The sequence below is a fragment of the Crocodylus siamensis genome, chromosome 3 (genome assembly GCF_052110815.1).
Source record: "Crocodylus siamensis isolate JL-2025a chromosome 3, ASM5211081v1, whole genome shotgun sequence".
In the NCBI taxonomy this organism is placed as follows: domain Eukaryota; kingdom Metazoa; phylum Chordata; order Crocodylia; family Crocodylidae; genus Crocodylus; species Crocodylus siamensis.
In genome coordinates, this window is record NC_143397.1 from 101,758,239 (window position 1) to 101,779,838 (window position 21,600).

Genomic DNA, 21,600 nt, shown 5'->3' on the forward strand with positions numbered 1-21,600 from the left:
TCTGGCTCCCACCTCCTATGTGGGCTGAGGGATTTAGTGCTCTGGCTTTTGCTTCTCTGCCCCAGACCTTCCCACGGGGATGCCAGTGCCAGGACAGAGCAGCCTGGGACTGAACGTATTAGATGTGAATGTACTCCCTTCTCTTCTTCCACAAGGTACTTCTCAGATGTGTCCCAGCTGGGTGATGTTGTGGGCCAAGTAGGGCTACTTGTGAATGACCCAGCCAAGGACATCTGTGGGCAGGCAAAGGATGGCATCCACAAACTCTACAAAATCCTTCTGCACCAGAGGGGTGAGGAAGACACCTATGGACAGGAGCTCCCTCCCCTAGACACTGACCTGAGCTGGAGGACATGATGCTTTGTCCTGTTCAACTCAATCTGGACTGGATGAGCATTAAAGTGCAAGCGACACTGCTCTGTGGGGAGGGCAGCAGGGCGAGGAGACCCAAGCCCACAGCAGGCAGCCTGCATCTGCCCTCACCTCCCATGGGCTCCACTCAGCTGTGCTCTGGCTGTGCCACTGAGGGGGGTGGAGGAGTGAAGGTGGTGGACATGTGTCCTGCCTTCCCATTTTGAAAAGGTGGTCACCCTTCCCTGTAGTCCATGGGGCAAAGAGCCAGTGATTCTCAACCTGGATGTTGTGGCCCTCTAGGGAGCCTAAAGTTTATTTTGAGGATGTCGTCAGGCACCAGGCAGTGGTGTCATTATCAGGTGTGCAAATGTTCACAGGGTAAACCCAGAGATTTCCAACAGGAATCCACAGTGGTAGAAACATGCTGCCCTGTTTTGGGCGTTCTGGGCTCTGTACAACAGAAGAACGGCTCTGGTATTTTTCCATAGTCAAAAATGGAGGTAAAACTAAGCTGGTATTTTCTGAGGGCTGTCACAAGTCTAAAAAGGCTGAGAACTACTGCTTTAACCTGATCCTTGAGTCTGCTGGCACAGCCACCGAACTCAGCTTGCAGGATCAAAGCCTCCAATGTTCCTAACACCACTTAATATTTCAGGGTTTCCTCTTTTCTGATTTGATCTAGGCTTTTATTCTTGTGTGGATCACTTGTGCATCTACACAGCAAGCCATTGAGAGCAAGGGAAAGCATTTGGATATGGGTGTGCGTGTGAGATACAGACAGGAAGCACTTCACACACAGTTACCTGGTTGCAGATACTTTATTCACAGCTCATGGCTTGAAAACAACAGATTGTATAATACAGGACCCCCATGCACTGTTTCCATCTGTCTTGTCTGATTTTGGAAGGGGCCTGTAGTTTTTTGTAAGGGAGTAAAGAAAGTTGATAGTATGAATTAGAAACTCTTGTCTGTCTCCTTAACTGATAGGCAATTAAGGAGACAGGTTTAATTGGGAGCAAATTAAAAAGCCGCCCCTTTGGAAAGGGGGAGTGTGTACTTTGATTGATTAATCTATGTCAGTAGTGGCTGAAGTCCCCAGGACTGGTCCTACTTCTCTGGAATGTATGGATCAGATGAGCCTATTTTCTTTGAGAGGCCTGGAACATTTTTTCTCAAGGAAGGATCGGGTGCCTGTGCAGTCCTGCACTCTAGTAGGTGTAGCTGGCAGTAAAGAGTGACTTCATGGCAGCCATGTCACTCTTCCCAGAGGTGACATATTGTCCTTTGGAAGCTAAACCATTAATCTGAAAGATCAGGAAGAGGAGGGAACATTTGTGAAAGAGAGTAAGAAGGAAATTGGGGAAGAGGTAAAGAACATGGGCAAATAGAAAGCACTTAGGCGAATTTCCTGATGACATTGTACAGGGTTGGGATTGGAGAACTTAAGAACTGGGTCATAGACTAAGGACTGCTGTGCTTCTAAGGCAGGGATAGGCAATTTTTTCAGCTAGAGGGCAGCTTAATGAGTTTTGGTGAGCTGTCGAGGGCTGCAATGGTAGCCTCATCCCTTGACAGGTACCCTGCCCCCTGGTCACCATCTTGGGACTGGAAGTCCCACCACCTAACCCCTGACCTTTGCAACCAGATGTCCCTGCCCTTTCCCCAAGAAGTATTCCTTTTAGGAAGGGGACACCCCCCCACATGCCCCCTCATGGATCACAGGCTCTGCCGTCAGTGGCAGCAGCAGCAAGTGGCAAACTCTCAGGGTGCTCATGACCCATGCAGGCACAAGTGCCTGGTGGCATATGGCTCCAACCAGTTCCAGGAGCTGCACATGGCAGCAAGGAGCAAAGCCAGGTTGACCAGGTCCCCCGGCAGCTGCAGCAGTGGCCCTGCCCAGAACCTATGCATGCTGGCCAGGGCCGGGGCCCTCCCATGCCTGAGGGTGGGAGAGGAGCATGTGGGATAGGAAGGGTACAATTAATTGGTGACACTAGCAGGCTGGATGAAATTGCCTGGAGGGCCAAATTAGATACGTGGGCCATATTTTACCCATCCCTCTTCTAAGGCAAGTGGTTACAACCTAACATTTTGGCTTTCTGTTATCTGTGCTTGCATATGAAATGGGACAGTGTTCCAGACAGGGTCCCAGTGAAGTTTAGCCCATGTTACAGGCATCTCCAATTGTCTCTAATTAGCACCCTTGTTGGTAATCTCAGCCCAAGGGCAAGGAGATGAAAACACTTCTCATGCCTCCAGATGTCTCCTGCATAGGTTTGAGGGCAGGGTGTTTAGCCAAGGACTAAGTTCATAAACAATGAATGTCCTTCAATAAACATGAACCATGAGAAAGGATTAAAGCAACTGGTGTCCTCAGGACAGTCACTTTGTGCTGCACCTGGGGAGGAAGAACCAGCACCATACCTACAGGCTGGGGAACTCCCTTCTCGTCAGTGCAGAGGCAGAAAAGGATCTTGGAGTCATCATTGATGCCAAGATGAACATGGGCCGGCAGTGTGAGAAGGCAGTCAGGAAGGCCAACCGCACCTTGTCATGCATCCACAGATGCATCTCGAGCAGGTCCAAGTAGGTGATACTCCCCCCACTGGTCAGGCTGCAGCTGGAGTACTGCGTCCAGTTCTGGGCGCCGCATTTCAAGAGGGATGTGGACACATGGAGAGGGTCCAGAGGAGGGCCACTCGCATGATCAGGGGACAGCAGGGCAGGCCCTACAAGGAGAGGCTACAGGACCTGAACCTGTTCAGCCTCCACAAGAGAAGGCTCAGGGGGGATCTAGTGGCCTGTTACAAACTAGTCAGAGGGGACCAGCAGGCATTGGGGGAGTCCCTGTTCCCCCGAGCACTGCCAGGAGTAACCAGGAATAATGGTCACAAGCTGGCAGAGGGTAGATTTAGGCTAGATATCAGGAAGCGCTACTTCATGGTCAGGGCGGCTAGGATCTGGAACCAACTTCCAAGAGAAGTGGTGCAGGCTCCTACCCTGGGGGTCTTTAAGAGGAGCTTAGAGGTACACCTTGCTGGGGTCATTTGACCCCAGTACTCTTTCCTGCCATGGAAAGGTCCCTTGCTCAGGTCCCTTCTGACCCTACTAACTATGAAACTATGAACCTATAACTGAGGGGCCAGCTTCCTGGCCACCTCTGAGAGTCAGTGGATGCTGTCTGGGGTGTTCTGCTTGGTGTCCCCCAAGGGTACACTTTTTTTTAACCTTTGACCCACCTGCATGTGCTTTTGTCATTTTTTGTCTCCCATATTTAGTTGTCCTTGTCCTCACTGACCACACAATTAGTAGGGGCTACTATGGTGTGTGCTGGGCTTGGTTCATGCCTTCGACAGGACAAATAGGTCTCAGGACTGAGGGAGTGGAACCCTTGGACATAGTGCAGAAGAAGTAGAGGTGAAATGAAGAAGTAAAGGCCCATACCTGAGCTCGCTTGCAGAATGCCTCTTGTGCAGCCTTCTTGTTTGCAGACTTCCCAGACCATGCAGCCAGTGCAGATGCCTGCAGAGCCCGTCCATAGGAGAAGGTCAGCTTCCAGGGTTTGGGCAGGGGGCAGAGGTTGATGGCATTGAGGTTGATAGATGCTTCCTCTTCACTTTGGCCTCCAGACAAGAAGCAGATTCCTGCAGGAAGAAAGGGAAAACAAAGTTTAACCAGGCTTCACTCTGCTCTCTGATGATGCAGCAGATTCTTGTAGTGGAGATAGAGGGAACAAAGCAAAAAATCCTGTACATACCTATTCACAGCTACCACTGATACTGTATTTACAGTCACAGAGAGACAGACTGTCCTCTTGACATTGCACCAACCCAACAAGCACGCAAACCACCTCCCCACTGCATGTCCCCAGGAGCAAAACAGGTGTCCATGACCAAACAGGGGAGATGGTGTGACGACCAGGGTCTTGTCTGCATAGCAGTATATGAGAAGTAACAGTGCCTATGGTGAGATGTGCTCCAAGCAACCCCAATAGGAACCATGAGGCAAACTGTCTGAAAAGAAAAGTTGTGTGTGTGGGGAGGGGGGTGGTAAGGATGAATGATGAGTTACCAGGAACAGCAGCAGGAACAGTGCGGAGGAGGGCAGTGACTGTAGCCATGGCTACCTCCTGAGGGGTGTACTTCTTGGAGCAGGAATGCCCAGCAGTCACCATATTGGGTTTCAAAAGTGTCCCCTCCAAATAGACATGATGGTCATTCAAGGCCTTGTACACAGCAGCCAGGACCTGGGGAGCAATGAAAACAGGAGGATTAAACCAGACCCATATTTGTGTAAAGCCAGATTTTATCTCAGACAGTCATTCCCATCCTATACCTGCAGGAGAGAGACAGCTGGTTCCTGGGGTTAGAAGGAAATTCGCTCTTCAAGTTTAATCAACTCTGAGCTTCTCCTTTTACTCACTTTAGTAGTAAACCTGCCATGAAGAACCCTCCATCTCCTCAGAGGACTGGGACTTCAGACTTCATTATCAGATTCCTGGCTTTACCCTTTCAAGTTTGCCTTCCTCCTAGATGATTAAGTAATTATGAAATGGCAGTAGAGTCCTGGATAATGCCTTCCACTCTTTAACAAGTCTTTTGTGAAGGAAACAATGTAACCTAATGGCAAGGGGACTTGTCTGAGAGCCTGGAGGCATTGAGTCTATTCTCACTTTTGCCATGAATTTACTAGGATCTTGAGCCTTTCACTTAACATATCTGTGTCTCATTCTCTTCAGCTGTAACATGGAAGAATATGGTCTTTGCAAAATACTTTCAGATGAAGGAATGTAAAATGGTACTGGAGAGCTAAGCATTGTTTAGGCTGATTCATGAGAACAGGATCTATGTGGCAGATGAAATCCTTACCTTCTCAGTGACGTACTGACAGCGCTGGAGGTCATGGTCTCCATCAGGCAGGATCTCTGGTTCCACAATGGGCACGAGGCCATGCTAAAAATAGGAAAACAGAGAAGTCTGTGGAGATACTGAAAGACTCTCCCTATCTGAAGGGAAATCCCTCCAACACCTAGGGGAACTGTCTCAAAAGAAAGGGTAGGCAATGCACTATTCATTCTTGCATTGCAAGCATGGAAGGGAGCTATTTCACACATGCTCTGAGAATTTGTACCTGTTGGCAGATGCTGGCATAGCGTGCCAGTGTATTGGCATTTTCCTGGATGGCGAGTTGGGAGGGGGTGGTGTCAGTGATCTTCAGCACTGCACGCCACTTCCCAAAGTCAGCCCCATCCTTCTTGTACTGGGCACAGCGCTCAGCAAGCCCGTCCAGCCCTGTGAGTAGGGAAGGCAAAGGACCTGTCAGGGAGGGCTGAGCACTACACAATGAACACAGCCTTCTGCCTATGGCTGTCTTCCCTGAATGCCTCCTTTTAAGTGTTTTTGGGGAGCCCTTTAACTCAAGGGAGAAGAAAGTGAGTGACTTCTTCTCAGAGCAATGGCTAATGTGAGCCTGGCACAGACTGTGGAAAGTGTGGAAGGAGGAACGGGGGAATCTTGTTTTTTGAAAAACAACCCTTCCTTTTCTATATCCTTGTCAGTGGTTATGTCCAATGCAGTGTCCTTCAGTAGCCAGGGACTTAAGTTTGCTTAGTTGATAAACCTCTCTGGATGGAAAGTGGGGAGGGGAAGAGGAAGAATTTCTTTTTGACTCCAGCTGGAGATCATTTCTTCTCTTTTTCTTTGTACCCCACTCCACCCCGACTCCCCCGCCCAAACAGCTCTTGTAGCTTAATCCCCTGCTGCCTGCATAGTCTGAATTCAAGAGGAGTTGCTGGTGCTGCTGGCAGCGTGCAGCAAGCTGGGAGGGGTGTGTCTGAGCAGGGTAGGAGCTGCTCTCTGAATGTCACTTGGGATAGGAGAGCAGTGGTGGAGCAGAAGTGCATTAAAGGCCGCCACTGAGCACAATCCCACCAGAACCTTTGAACTAACCTCAATTCCTGCCCTGTAATAACCACAATGCTGCATTCCTCCTGCCCCAAGCAGCTTTGAATTTTAAGACCCGCAACCGAGCATCAAATACTTCAGTCACTCAGAGAAGAGGTCTCACCTTGAATGCTGGTTTCTCCATTGGTTCCTGCCAGAGGGGCCGTGCCTTTATCCAGCTGTGGAGACACACAATGAAAATAAGAAAGATCAATTGTGAACAAGTCAAGGTGAATCTTGAATTAGTACAGACTCTTCAAGCCCTGTCTGCAGGAATCTGTTGATGTGGCCAGAGTCATGAGATGAGGGTTGGTGGGGTGGGGGGGAAATGTTGGGGGACTGGGAAATCACGGGTGAAAGCAACTGTAATGGGAGGGAAGTGGAAGGGGAATGGTGACTGTAAGAGCAGGAGGGAGCAGGGGTGGAGTTGCTGCGGGGGACAGCTCAGGAGTTCTAGGAGTTGGTGTGGAGTCAAAAGAGAGGATAAAAGTTGTTGCGGGAGGGGATGCAGCAAGAGCTTTGCTGAAGCTGGAGGGTTTCCAGGATAAATACGATGGTTATAAGTTTGCTTTGGCAATGTACAGAATGGGAACAGCAATGACTGTACAAGACCAGTGGTTATCAGTGATCCCAGCCTCAGCATATAGTTCGCATTCAGAGCTGCGGGACTGGTGTATCATGCCACCAGGTGCTTTGGTGATACGCACTTTTATTCCAACCACAATGCCCTTGTCCTTGATGACAGCTGGAAATAGCTTTCCACTGCTGTCCTTCTGATAGAGGGTCTCATGGAAGAAGATCACTCCGCCAATACTTTGGTTGATGGAGGCGTCTGAAGAGAAGAGGATTTCTCGGAAGGCACGGCGATTTTCCTCAGTGTTCTCCACATTGATCCTCTGCAGCCGGTTACCCATTGTACCTGGCAAAAGCAACCACAGGTCAGAGTGCAAGATATTAAGTCTGACAGTCCTTTCAGTTATGCACAAGGATGGAACAGTTAAAGTGGACTAGGCCTTCAGTCCAAATATCCACGCTGTCTGCCCACCATAAGCATATCCCTGATGAACCACTTTTCCAAAGAGACACAGGGATTACATAATTTAGAGTTTGATTTACTTTTGCCTGTTTCCTAATATGATTTAAAAGAGAAATATGAATTTAAAAGGTGCTAAAAAGTGTCAGGAGCTGGTCAACTCACCCACAGACTCATCTGCTGCAAGGATCCCCTTCCCTGAAGCCACAATCTTATGAGCAGTTTCGAAAAGGGCCTTCTTCTGCTCTGGAGACAGTGCTGGAAACTGGTGAGTCATGATGGCTGATCTGGCAGGGCACATAGAAAGGGAATTCCAAGCTGAATGATTGTGTTGGTAAAGTTACATTGGTGGGATGCAGACTCGGAGGTATCACCACTGCTTGTGGATAAGGATCACTCTGTTCCTACTGAAATTCTTTCTATCCCAGTGCTTTCCTGGTGCCCATCACCATAGTACCTAATACCTCACAGTTTGAAATGCAATTTATAATGTATTTATTTACTGAATTGCTGTGATCCCATTTACTTGACGAGGAAGTCAGACACCAAGCGATTAAATGACTCGCCCAAGCTCATGTTGCATATCTGTGCTAACACTGGGAACTGAACCCCTTGCTCTCAGGTCCCAGACCAAAACACGGGCCATTGCATCTTCCCTCCTCTCAGTTCTTAGAACTAGAATCCATTCTAGTGGGTAATTTAGACTCTCCTGCCCCAAGGGTTGCTGTCCAAAATCCACTCCACATGGACCTGTGATTCTTGTTCAGGGTCTGTTTCTCCTCAGGGCCCACACAGCCCATCCATTCCAACACCGTCCAGGAATCCAGCTCAAGTTCTTTGTGCTTTGTTTCTTTGGTAACACCAGTGTGGGCTGCAGAAGCAACATACGTGACATGCTGTTTTTGAGTCCCCATGGGGACAGAACCTTAGGTGGGCATGTTTCTATATCTAATCAAGCTCAGAGCCCAGAGGGAGTCAGATATGGCATTAAAATTTGGGGCAAAGTAACAAGCGTAGTAATTGCAGATTCAGCCGAGTGCTTTGTAAAACAGATTTGATATTTTGCTCCTAAAAAACAAAATGCTGATCTTCCATGCAACAAAATCTCTATCCTTCTACTGACATGATCATAGTGCCTACCCTGAATATGATCTTGGATCACAAACATGGATCATAATCCACTCCTCTCTTACTGGGCTGTGACTGAGATGCACCAATGTCAAACAACCACCTTAAGAGATCTGACTTGTCTCCTAGGGCCCTTGTACATGTCCTCGGTTAGTCACTAAAAATGTTTCTGGTTTAATTTTTCTTTCTTAGTTTAAGAAGGCTAAATAAGCAATGTGGATGTGATTTACCACACAATGGCTTATTATGCTATAACTAGTAAAATGTGCTAGGGGGCATGTCAGAACAATTTTACCCTCCTGCCCTTTCAGTACTACTTTACTGCTGGGTGGCGTTTTAGGACAAGATTTGATATTTTGGTTGGTTTATTTTCCTGGGTCGTGCCAGGTTGCTTTCTGGGGGGAGGATTGTTGGTGGTTTTCCTTGAGAGACATGCATTTTTGGGAGGGTTTTGAGTTCAATAGACAGTGCTGCCTGCCTCCCCTGCAAAGCCTCTGGCTTTTTTCTGGGTGCTAGTTGCATGGGGTGTTGCTGGTTGAGGAAGGAAATCTTTTCATGTAAAGGTCTGCAAGAGTGAGCCTGCCTGCCTCCCCGCCTCACAAGTCTAGATTGGCATCCAGGGCTGTATCGCAGGCCTCTTGAAGGGGCTACCCCCCTACCCAAGCCTAGTCCCAAAGCAGTTTTGCCCCCCGCTTTTTCTGCACACTTGTTGCACTGGGCGCTGCGTGTGAGGTACACTTAGGACTACACAAGGGTACACAAAGGGTCTGGCTGACTCTCCCCGCTGCCTCCCTGTGTATTGGCATCTGGATATCGTGTACCCAGGCTACCCAAGCTAAAGCCTGAATGGAAACATTACTACAGGAATTTTTATGTAAAATAGAAATAATCTTGTCTGTTGTTTGTATCCTCACTTCAAAAAGCAGGATTTTTTCCAAAGCTGAGAATCAGCATGGGGGTGGCCTGGGGTTGTTATCGAGGTTGATTACGATTCCTTGGCTACCAGGGATCCCTGTGCCCAGGATAGCTTCCCCCGAAGTGGGGTTAGGGGGGGCCATGATCAGCCTACTCCAACTCCCCCCCCCACTTCACCACACAGTGGCCAGCATGAGCTAACACCCCCACACAGCAGGAGCATAGTGTGAGTTGAGGTGAAGAAAGAAACAGCCCAGGCTCCATGACAGGAATCTTCTTATCACTTAGACTATTTGCATGTCAATCTTTTAATTGCTGCATTGGCAGATCATCATCGCCTGCACAGAGTACGGGTGGCAGACCTGGCCCCTAAGTGGCAGTCACTCAGCTAACAGGGCATACCAAATCAGCTAAGTGCCCAGAGCAGTTGTAATGCATGGAGGTAGCAGTGACTTCTGGCTCCCCCATGCCATTGGCACAATTGTGCAATGACAGTTGCTTTTTCCCCCTCCACCCCGTAAACTGGCACCAGGGACGGCTGCCCTGCTCATTCTGCTTTAGTTACACTGCTGCTTGGCTGTGATTGTCTCATGAAGAATAGTCTTCAATCAGTTTATTAACAGAAATGTTAGAGACCTGTTGAAGTGGCGCCAGTTAGGCCACTGACTAGGACTTTGGAGGCCTGAGTTATGGCCCTGATCTTAGGTCAGTCACTTCATTTGCTGGGCCTCTTCTTCCCATCACACCATTTGTCTCTATTGTTTGTTTAAACTATGCCCTCTTCAGAGCAAGAAATGTCTTCCACTAGGCACTTGTGCAGTATGGAGCAGAAAGGGCTATGATCTCAGCTGGGGTCTCTGCATGCTATGCTAATGCAAATAATAAGTATAAAACTATTGCAAGAAGCTATGTTAATAATTTTCATGTTATCTCTACTCAGGTAAGCAGTGAAAGGGCCAATGGTTTCAAGCAAGGCAGCAAATCCTCAACTGGTAGAAACTGTCCTAGTTCAAGTGACTTCAGTGGAGTGATGCTGATTTGCACTGGCTGACAACTTGGCTCATGGTCATTGTTTTTGTTTGTCATAATTGTTCACAAAGTGTAATTAAACTTCAAATGTTGGGAACACAAGGGAAGGAAAAATACAAAGCAATACCCCAATATTAATAGCAGAGCTGTGGATGAACACAATGGTTTTCAGGCTCTACTTTAAGCAAACTGGTTGTTTGTATAGCCGAGGCATTGGCAGACAAGCAGTGGGACCCAGAGAAACATGGATACAAAAAGTCAATATTGCAGTGCTGCAATTTCAGCTTTTCTCTGGTGAGCACAGTGGAGCATGACAGGGAAATATTTTCACAGACGTCAGTACAAACATCACATTCTGTTAATATTTCAACAGTGTGTGGACCAAAGTGCAAAAGCATGGGGAATAGGAGAAGGCACAGGGGGAAAGATTTCAACATTGCTGTCAGACTGCATTTCAGACAGTCTTCTTCTCTTTGCTTCTTCCCCTTGCCAAGTACCTAAAGCGCTTGACTACTTCTAACCTTCGAAGCAGTCTGTATCAGGCTTCAGATATTATTTTATCTCCCAGGTAAACTAAAACAGCTAGTCGCACTCAAACATCTGGGTTCTAGACAGCAGAAGGGAAGGAATCCCAAAAGAGTAAGAGTTTTCCCTTGCTATTTTTATATCAAAAAGTAGGATTCAGTGTTCAAAAATTGGTCCCTTGCCAAGGACACGCAGCTTTATCTGCTCCTTTCCTTGGGAGTGTGGTTCTTCAGCACTGGCTCCTGCATAAATATTTATGCAAGTCACCATTCACAGGCACAGGTTTTCATAGAAAATGAAGGTTGGAAGGGACCCCAGCAGGTCTTCTAATTCAACCCCCTGCTCAAAGCAGGACCATCCCCAGACAAAGCCTTGTTGAGCTGGGCCTTAAAAACTTCCAACGATGGAGATTTCATCATCTCTCTAGGTAACCTGTTCCAGTGCTTCACCACCCTCCCAGTGAGAGTTTTTCCTAATATCTAACCTAAACTTCCCTTGCTGCAACTTGAGATCGTCGCTCCTTGTTCTGTCATCTGCCACCACTGAGAGCAGTCTAGCTCCATCCTCTTTGGAACCCCCCCCCCCAGGGAGTTAAAAGGCTGGTATCAAATCCTCCCCCAGTCTTCTTTTCTGCAGACTAAATAACCCCAGTTCCTTAGAAGCCATGTGTCCCAGCCCCCCTAACCATTTTTGTTGCCCTCTGCTGAACTCTCTCCAAGTTGTCCACATCCTTTCTGTAGTGAGGGGCCCAAAACTGGACACAGTACTCCAGATGTGGCCTCACCAGTGCAGAATAGAAGGGAATAATTACTTCCTTCGATCTGTTGGCAAATCCTACTAATACAACCAAGTATCTTGTTAGCCTTCTTGGCAACAAGGGCACACTGCTGACTTATATTCAGCTTATTGTCCACTGTAACTCCCAGGTCCTTTTCTGCAGAGCTGCTGCTTAGCCAGTTGGTCTCCAGACTGTAGGGTTTGTATGCATATGTTTTTCTGTTGTGCATACACAAAATAGTGCTTAAAACTGGAGGCGGGTGACATGAATAAGCCAAAGTCACATTGTAGAACTAGATTTGGGGTTTAAGTCCCTTTTAAAATATAGATTGGAACAAACTGATCAAGAGGGCCTGTTTCTGATCTCAGAGCACTGGAGTAACTCTAGTAACTTGACTACCTTTACCCCTAATTTACACTTGTATGTGATCAGGCTCAAACCCATAAAGTACTTAAGTAATTTTGTGACATATTCTGTTTACATACCACAGAGTACACATACCATTTTTATATACAGGCCTCATTTAATCATTGGGCTCCATTAAAAAACACACTTTAGCTGGTTTCCTTATTGCAATGCTAAAATAATCCATACAAATAGGAGTAAAAAAAAGCCTCCTTTCTACTGGGGGCACTGGGATAAATCAATTTAGTATTTTATAAACTAAAAAGAATAAAAGAAGTCCACCTTTTGTGTGTAGTATGTGAATCCTATCCACCATTTTGGCCAGCGCCAGAGATTCCCCACCTCCCTGCCAGCTAAAAGGCAGTGGGCTAGATCCTATTCCACTTGTTAGGTGCCTAAGTGTAATCCTATTCCACCAGGCTTGAGTCCCTGAATTTAGTAAAATGCTGTTATCTTAGTCTTATGTTTAAGTCACAACAAAGCTGTGAGGAAGAGGACTCGGCCATCTTTTGATGAACAGTCCTTCAGTGACTCTTACAGGGTGGAATAGGATTACGTGTAGGCACCTAAGTCTCTTATGTCTAGTAGGTGGAATGGGGTCTGTTTGTGCATCTCTAAAGGCTGAGCTAAAAAGTCGGAGTCTCCCTGGAGTCCTGTCACCTAGATACAACCTCAGTGAATCATGCACATTGTATTGCACTAAATACACCCATCAGTCACCTGCACTTGGGAGATGAAAACTGATCTAAAAAATACTTTTTATGCTATTCGCTTGACTTAAGGAAAAGTGTCACTTCCAAATAAAACTGGAGAACATCCTGTTTCCTGCAGGGTAAATAAGAAAGGGAAAATGGGTCAAAGGAAAGAAGTAAAGAACACCCATAGGATAAGTATTTGTGTAGAACACAAGGCCGAATGCTGTACAACTGGAAATGTGTGAAAGAAAAGAGACTGAGGTAGAGAAAAAGTAACTCACAGCCTGCTTCCCACACACACCAAGGAGAGTGGCGGGGAACAGAGAGGCAGCTGTTGGGGAAACAAGGAGATACTGTCTGTGTGCATGGCAAAAAAATCATCATTCATGACTATGCTATAGGAGGAGGTACTGAGCTTCAAGCTACATGGGGCCCCTTTTCCTTCACCTGTGCTGCAGTCAGACCTTTCTGGTGCTGTGGGTGAGAAAGCCAGAGTGTTCATTTTAGCGTCTCAAATGAGGTTGGTACATAGATGGGAACTTGACAGTTCACAGTCCATATAGTAAAAATTCAATGTATGTGAAAATAAAATAACTGCCAGAGATAATAAAGCCTTTGTAGTGCAAAGCAGCTTTTTCGGGCAGGCCAAGGCTTTAGCCTTGGGTAAGGTAAACCCATCTTTGCTTCATATGCATGAGACCAAAACTGGCAAAGCTGAATTAGTGGGTGGCTGCCCCCCTCCTCCCCCTGCATGCCTCTAGGCTCCCTTTTGACAGCAAGTAGGGAAGGGAGGGGGGAAAGTTTCCATTTCAGGAATATCTGAGGAGTGAGGGCTGGTATCTAGCAAAATGCCTCCAGTTCGAAAAACATGACGGGACAGGGGTAAGGGAGACAGGGACTATGTGCTCAGACTGCAGCTGGCTAAGGAAAAGAAGCAGGTGCCTTTGATTAACATGGCAAATATTGTCGGGTCTCCTACATACATGCACGCCATCAGCCTGTGTGCACCATGGCATTTCTAAGGACAACTTCTGGGGTTAAATTTTCATAATGTGCTGCTAAATACCTGTGTGTCCTGTGCGGGAGGGAGAACAAGGATCTTTTCCTTTCTCCTTTGCCGAAGGACCTGGAACCAGGTCTAGCTGGGCTAACCTCTCTAAAGTGGGGCAGAGGGTGTGAGGCCTGGACCCCCGTTGCTGTCCTATGTTGGGCAGCACTGTTACAGGTGCCAGGGGAATGAACACTACACCCTCCTCTGTAACATGCTCGTCAGTGCTGTGGTAGCAATGTTCCTACCTACAAGAAAATAGGGTTGTTCTGGGGACTGGAAAGGGACTGGGTCACAGTGGGGGAACTGGTCCCCCACCCTAAGAGTCAGGGGGTGTGCCTACACGTGTCCCTGACTGCACAGTCATTTAGTGCTTCCCTTAGCAAGTACTAAATGACTGAGCAGCAACTGCTGTCACTGTGCAGTCCTGGCAGCAGGAGTCATTTACAACCCTACTGCACAGTAGCATCAGCGTCACAATTTGTGCCCGCTGACAGTATGCCATAGCTCGTCACTATGGCAATGTAGCGTCTCATGTAGATGTGCCCAGGTTGGTGCAAAACAGTTGTATGCAGGTGCTGAGGAAGGTGCCTGTCTCTCGGAGGTGGTGGGGGGCATGAGGGGACAATGACCTTTTCTAGTGGGTGGGAACAGTGCTAGTGTAAGAGCTTCACTCTACTTGGGCCTTGGCACTTCTCATTGGAGGGGATGGAGAATTCTGGCAGGTTGGTTGCAGAGCTCATGTCTTTGGGATGACAACAGGGATGCTCTGGGTTTGCTTTGGCAGTTGAGAGTGCATCTGTGGGCATGCTGAAAGGTATCAGTGGCTGCCAATGAGCCTAGTTTGTGTTCTGTAGCTTTAAGCAATTTCCCAAAGATGACAGTTCTCTCATCCTTAGTTTTCAAAGTGTTCTGGGGATTGGGAAAGGGGCTGGGTCCCAGTGGGGAAACTGTTCCCCCAACCTGAGAACCAGGTTGGTGTAGAACGCTCATCTGCAGGTGCTGAGGAATATCAGACAAAGGAATATTATTGCTAACAGCTCCTGTTTGTACCTCCTTTTCTTCCAGTCTTTTCCTTTCAAGGCTATCTTCTTCCAAAGCCCAGCCAAACCAGCTCTATTTTATAATAGCTCAGACAAAATTAAGCAACAAATGCAAGATTCAGTATTTTTGTCAGCTGAAATTCTGTGCATGCAAGGAACAAAAGGAGGATGAACCAAATATTGCCATTGCCCCATGTTCCCAGAAACATCTCGTTCTGGGCGCGTCTACACGTTGCCCTATGGCAATATCACGGCGCACTCCTGAGGCATAGTGCGCTGCTACATTGATATAGCAGCAAAATCTACATGTGTGCCATTGAAAGGAAATACTAAAACATGGCACCGTAGCACCACTGCCATACGGTGATGTGTAGAACCACCCTCTGACGCTCAACCAGGGTGCTACAGCATCCTGAGGTGTCTTGAGATCCTTCCAAGAGTGACACAGAGTGCCATGCAATCTTAGCACTGTGAGGTGTGCAAGCGTGATTCACAAGATAAATCCAGGGACCTCAAATAGAAATTCATAGTGTTAAAAATATTCTGACCTCTTGTGGTCTTTCTGAGTTTGCTGCAAGACAAGAATTGTTTTAGTATTTTTCTGTAATCAGAAAAAAAGGAAAAAGGTAAAATCTGGCATTTTCCAAGGGGTGCTTTCAGTGAAAAAAGGGGTGACTCAAGCTGAATGAGGGGTGCCATGAGCCTGAAAGAGCACCACTTGAAAACCGCTGATCTAACTAAAAAACAAAACAGCAGAAAGCAACGTGGCCACAGACTATTGAACCAGTCTCACAAACTAAGGATGAAGATTGTGTGTTTACATTCACTTCCTCCAGCTGCTCTGAGTTACTAAATGGAGCCAGAAACTTAAGTGTTGTTAGCATTTCCCTAGAGAAGATTGTTTGCATTTACTGAAGCAGATGAAAGAGTAAGATCACTCAAAAAAAAATGGCTCAGAAAAAATGCAAGTGCTTATAGCTAGCTTAAGAGGGTGACAACATAGTCTTAAAAACTGATCCTTAAACAACAAAACCAATGCTTTTATGCTGTAAAGATGCCTCTTGCCCTCCAAAACCCCAGGCGCGTGCACACAAATGCACACGCACACACACACACACTTCTCTCTACTCTTCCGAGATCAGGAATTATAGCCACTGGATTATAGCTACTCACTGTTTGAAGACAGTGTAGTTCTTTGCTACAAACTCCTGAGGCACTTGCAGCCAAAGAGGTTTAATCTTTCAGCTCCCAACCTTTTTATAAAGTTCTTATCAATGTTTTACCTCCTTATTTCTCTCCCTCCTTTCCAGCCTGCTTGGGGAGGTGTCAGTGTTCAGCCCCAGTGATTGGCTAGTCAACAGCAACTTGCCCAGCCAATCAGTTTTATCTGCCCTTCCCCCCGCCCACCCCTTCTATGGGCAAATATATATTTTTAATGATAGATAGATAGATAGAAAGATAGATAGATAGATAATTGCAAATGTATATGTTAATTCCAAATGACAAAACTAATCTCAAAAGGTTCTTCTTACAGCTCAGTTCAATATGTTTCTTTGTCCTTCCAGGACATATTACAAATGATTATAAGACCTATGGTAGAACCTGCTAAAAGTGAATATGGAAATAAACTTGAGATTTAGGGCTGGATCCTCAACAGGTGTCTATTATTGTAATATCATGACCTGCCAACAGGCAGATCAGAAGGAGGATCTGAAATGTAGAGAATTTCATAGATTTCATAGACATTAGGGCTGGAAGGGACTTCAGGAGATCATCTAGTCCAGCCCCCTGCCCTAAGGGCAGGAAGTCAGCTAAGGTCAAAGGATCACAGCAAGATAAGCATGGAGAATGAAAAGACAAAATGAAAGAATAAACCATGAGCTACATCCCCAGCAAATTTGTATCATTTGTATTGCTGTACATCTACTGCCTTCCATGGAGATACGCCTATTGACTGCTGCTCTAATTTTGTGATCTTCAGTCCCTTAGGGAGCAGGAGCCAGTTTTCCTGTAATTTTGTACGTGGCCACACATAGTGAATATGCTTTATATACAATCCTAATGTTACAAAACATGGCTAACAGTGCTTTAGAACAGTGAGCCTGAACCAGGGTGCCATAGTACCCCGGGGTGCCTTGAAATCCCTCCAAGGGTACCAGAGGGTGCCACAGACTGTTAGCATTGTTGCATGTGTCCATATGATCCAAATGATAAACCCTGAGATTTCAAATAGAAAATTCATGGTTGTAAAAAAGTTCTCATGTTTTGTGGTTTTCGTGAGTTCTTTGTAACATAAGAATTGATTTAGTATTTTTTTTAGAGTCAAACAAGGAAGAGCTGGCATTTTCGGAGGGATGCTTTGAGCCAAACAAGGGTTGCCTTGAGTTTAAAAGGTTGGGAACCACTGCTTTACAACAGATAATCCAAACTCCTTCACAATGCCGTAACAAGATACAGGTGAGTGGGGTGACTGTCCTGGGTGCCGAAGTGAAGGGGTGCATAGGCGCTGCCCAGCCAGGGTGGGGCGTGGGACAGAGCTGTGAGCAACTTGTTTGGGAGAGTGCGGGTATAGAGGGAGGGTGGCTTCTGTTGCTGTGTGCACTCCTGGGCAAGTGGGGGTGGGGATGTGTCACCCAGATCTGTGCACGGGGTGAGGGTGGGCTGCTGCTGAGGGCTTTGCCCGGAGCGCCAAATTCGTTCCTACGGTACTGCTCTTTCAAGGCATTGCAGTGCAAGAGGAAGTAATGCTTATGTGGGGCAATTCAGGTTGACCAGCACAAGATTTATTCAACACTTAAATGGTACTTGAATCCTCCACTAAGACATTTATGGCATGTAACATTTGCTTGGAAAGATTTTTGTATAAAAACCAGACTTTTCCACAAGTAGCTTCCACTGCACATGGGCATAAACTGCAATGATTTAAGTTTTTCCAAGTAAAATAAATGAGCCTGTTTCATTCTCTTATGCTCTTCATATGCCAGGTGTCCAAGAGCTGGGGGGTTGGACATGTATAGTATAGGGACCTCATTATGCTGACATTGTGCTCTCAGTAATAGCACATGCAGTAGCCTTGGACATTAGACCTTTTTTAACTAAAAGATGCAATGTTTGCTAGCCCATTGATGTTATTTCTCCACTCTTTTCAACACATGTAGGGAGACCTTTAACCTTTAGGTGAACAGCAGCTGCTACAAATGGGACTGGTGTTGGGATTGGAGTTTCTCATCTCACTGAAGAAGGACATCTGTAGTGAGGCAGCATCTTTCCACTGAGCCCACCGACCCTAATTCTGCACAGTGGAGTCCACATATGGGGTGGCAGTTGGACTATTATAATTGCAGGCAGTACTAGACCTAGAGTCAGACCCTCAGCTGGTGCGAGCTAATGTTGCTCCATCAATATCTATGGTTACAGTGATTCAGCCTGGCGGATCATCTGTTCCACTGTTTCCAAATTTCACTGTATATACTCCAGAATCCATTTTCTGATAAGTCTCTTTGCAGAATAGCATTGTGGTTTTCATAGATTTCATAGATTTCATAGACATCAGGGCTGGAAGGGACCTCGGAAGATCATTGAGTCCAGCCCCCTGCCCAAAGGGCAGGAAGTCAGCTGGGGCCATAGGATCCCAGCAAGATAAGCATCCAGTTTACTCTTGAAGGTGTTCAGTGTAGGTGCTTGAACCACCTCTGCTGGCAGACTGTTCCAGACCTTGGGGGCTCGGACAGTAAAGAAATTCTTCCTTACGTCCAGCCTGAAACGGTCTTGCAGGAGTTTGTGACCGTTCGACCTCGTCATCCCTTGGGGCGCTCTGGTGAACAGACGTTCCCCCAGATCCTGGTGGTCACCCCTGATAAACTTATAGGTGGCCATCAGATCACCCCTGAGCCTGCGCTTTTCCAGGTTAAAGAGTCCCATGGCTCTCAGCCTGTCATCGTAAGATCTGTTTTCCTGACCTCTGATCATGTCCGTGGCTCTCCTCTGGACTCTCTCAAGCTTCTCCACATCCTTTTTGAATTGTGGAGCCCAAAACTGGACGCAGTACTCCAGCTGCGGCCTCACCAAGGCCGAGTACAAGGGGAGAATGATGTCCCGGGATTTGCTCGAGAAGCATCTATAGATGCAAGCCAGCGTTTTGGTCGCTTTACTAGCCGCAGCATCGCATTGCAGGCTCATGTTCATCTTGTGGTCAATGATGACCCCCAAGTCTCTTTCTTCTGTAGTGCTATCCAACGTAGCCCAGCCGAGCCTATAAGGATGTTGCAGGTTTTTCCTCCCCAGGTGGAGAACCGTGCATTTTTCGGTGTTAAACACCATGAGGTTCTCGTCTGCCCATTTGCTGAGCTTGTCCAGGTCAGCCTGGATCACCCGCCTATCTTCTGGCGTGGATGCTTTGCCCCAAAGTTTGGTGTCGTCGGCATATTCAAAATATACTTAACTCCCTTATAATATTCATTGTATCAGATATGTCTTTTATCTGAGGACTACATCATGTGCTTCCAGGAAGATGAACTCCATGATCAAATTAGGTCTTTTCCATCTCTAACGACAGTGATTCTGATTCTGTATTTATAACATGTCTTATACGAAGAACCTGGTGGGCTTATGGGGACAGAGATCATCTTGCCACTGTGCTTCGTCCAGATTTTTCCTGCTGCCTTCAAGTGCCACAGAAAAAGCCCAAGTTAGGGTCCTGCCTCTCCGGTCCTTTGAAAAGCTGCCAGACCCCGGAGACTGTTTTGCGTGTATCTTAACAGTTCTCTGCTGTCATATGATCAGGTCCCTTAAGCAGAGCTTACAGGGGGGGCACCAACTTTGGAGAGGATACATAAAAAGCTTGAAGGGTAGTGCAACAAGCATTTTTAAAGACTTAAGTGATGTTTTTCCCTGGGAATTTGAATTCTGGGGCATCTGATGTCAAACACCTCTCAAACACTTCTGAGTTAAAAGCCAGCACTACAGAAATTACAGGTTCCGACAGGGTTTTTGAACGGCCAGGGTAAAATAACCCCAATACTATCCTGAAAGTGAATGGACATGGAGACTGAATTCTCTTTCCACGAGCTCGTCCTCCTGCTCAGTGCAAAGAAATATGATGTCATTGGGATAACGGAGACCTGGTGGGACTCCACCCATGACTGGACCACAGGTATAGAGGGCTATACCCTATACAGGAGGGAACGTGTTGACAAAAGGGGCGGGGGTGTAGCTCTCTCTGTGAAGGAAAGCTACATGTCCCTGCAAGCTGATGTTGGCAACCGGCATGGACAGCTAGAGACCCTCTGGGTAAAAATTCGTGGGGAATTTGGCACAGGGGACACAACGGTGGGAGTCTACTACAGACCTCCCACTCAAAGTCCCGAGCTTGACCAGGAGTTCTCCCGGGAACTGACTGAGGCCGCTTGCTCCAGGACCTTGGTTGTCATGGGTGACTTCAATTACCCGGACATCTCGTGGGAAGATCACTCAGCTAAATCTGAGCGGGTGCAAAGCGTTCTCTCATGCATGGATGACCTCTACCTGACTCAAGAAGTCTATGGGCCAACGAGAGGCAAAGCGCTGCTTGACCTGGTACTGGCTACGGGGGACGACCTAATCGGCGACCTAGTGATTGGTGGGAAGTTGGGTGACAGCGACCACGAGCTGATCACCTTCACCATCCGCCGTAAAGCTGGCAAGTCAGTCAGCAACACAGAAGTCCTTGACTTCAGAAAAGCCGACTTTGACAAGCTCAAGAGGCTTGTCGGTCAGGCCCTCAGGGGCCATGACCCCAGGGAGATGGGAGTTCAAGAAGAGTGGCTGCTTCTCAAGGAAGCGATCCTCAGTGCACAAGCTAAATCTATTCCAACATGGAGGAAAGGCAGCAAGAAGGCACAGCAGCCCCCCTGGCTCTCCAGAGACCTAGCGGACCTACTGCGGCTAAAAAGGAAAGCCTACAAAGGATGGAGGACAGTATTCACCTCCAAAGAGGATTACTCCGCGCTGGTCCCGTCCTGCAGGGAGCAAACCAGGAAAGCCAAGGCTGCAACTGAACTCCAACTAGCTTCAGGCATCAAGGACAACAAAAAGTCCTTTTTCAGATATGTGGGGAGCCGGAGGAAAAGCAAGGGCAATGTTGGACCCCTGCTAAACCAGATGGGGCAACTGACAACTGACGCCCAGGAAAAAGCCAGCCTATTAAATAGGTACTTTGCATCAGTCTTTCATCAGTCACACGGGATGCCCATGCCTGCTATGGGACAGGGAAATCTGGGTGAGGGGGATCCCCTACCCTCCATCAATGCTGACCTCGTAAAGGAACACCTTGAGAAGCTGGATACCTTCAAGTCAGCCGGCCCTGACAATCTGCACCCCACGGTACTTAAGGAGCTGGCGAGTGTCATAGCCCAGCCCCTGGCACTGATCTTTGAAAACTCCTGGCGCTCTGGTGTAGTGCCTGAAGACTGGAAGAAGGCCAATGTGGTGCCGATCTTCAAGAAAGGGAGGAGAGTGGATCCGGCTAACTACAGGCCCATTAGCCTGACTTCTGTCCTGGGGAAGATCTTGGAAAAGTTTATTAAGGAGGCCATCCTTGAGGGACTGGCCCAGGCTAACATTCTAAGGGACAGCCAGCACGGGTTTGTTGCGGGTAGGTCTTGTTTGACCAATCTCATTTCCTTCTATGACCAGGTGACCTATCACCTGGACAAGGGAGAAGAGATT

General features: G+C 47.3%; 1 protein-coding gene across 1 annotated transcript; it reads right to left on the minus strand.

Annotated features, from left to right (window-relative positions):
- Positions 1-1,153: 1,153 nt before the first annotated feature.
- ALDOB (aldolase, fructose-bisphosphate B) lies at positions 1,154-16,195 on the minus strand. Its single transcript, XM_090038889.1, has 9 exons — positions 16,069-16,195; positions 7,495-7,616; positions 7,004-7,215; positions 6,421-6,475; positions 5,485-5,645; positions 5,223-5,306; positions 4,426-4,600; positions 3,799-3,998; positions 1,154-1,658 (listed from the first exon to the last, which is right to left on the minus strand). The coding sequence occupies exons 2-9, from the start codon at positions 7,604-7,606 to the stop codon at positions 1,563-1,565; spliced, it is 1,095 nt and encodes a 364-aa protein (XP_089895015.1). The 5' UTR covers positions 7,607-7,616; positions 16,069-16,195; the 3' UTR covers positions 1,154-1,562.
- Between the last annotated feature and the right edge of the window lie 5,405 nt (positions 16,196-21,600).

Excerpts from the sequence above, each read along its gene's own strand:
- ALDOB (XM_090038889.1), bottom strand. The coding sequence starts at position 7,606 with ATGACTCACCAGTTTCCAGCACTGTCTCCAGAGCAGAAGAAGGCCCTT. Across the intron at positions 6,476-7,003 it reads GCATTGTGGTTGGAATAAAA|CTGGATAAAGGCACGGCCCC; the intron begins GTGCGTATCACC and ends GTGTCTCCACAG. Across the intron at positions 4,601-5,222 it reads GTCAGTACGTCACTGAGAAG|GTCCTGGCTGCTGTGTACAA; the intron begins GTAAGGATTTCA and ends ATTGCTCCCCAG.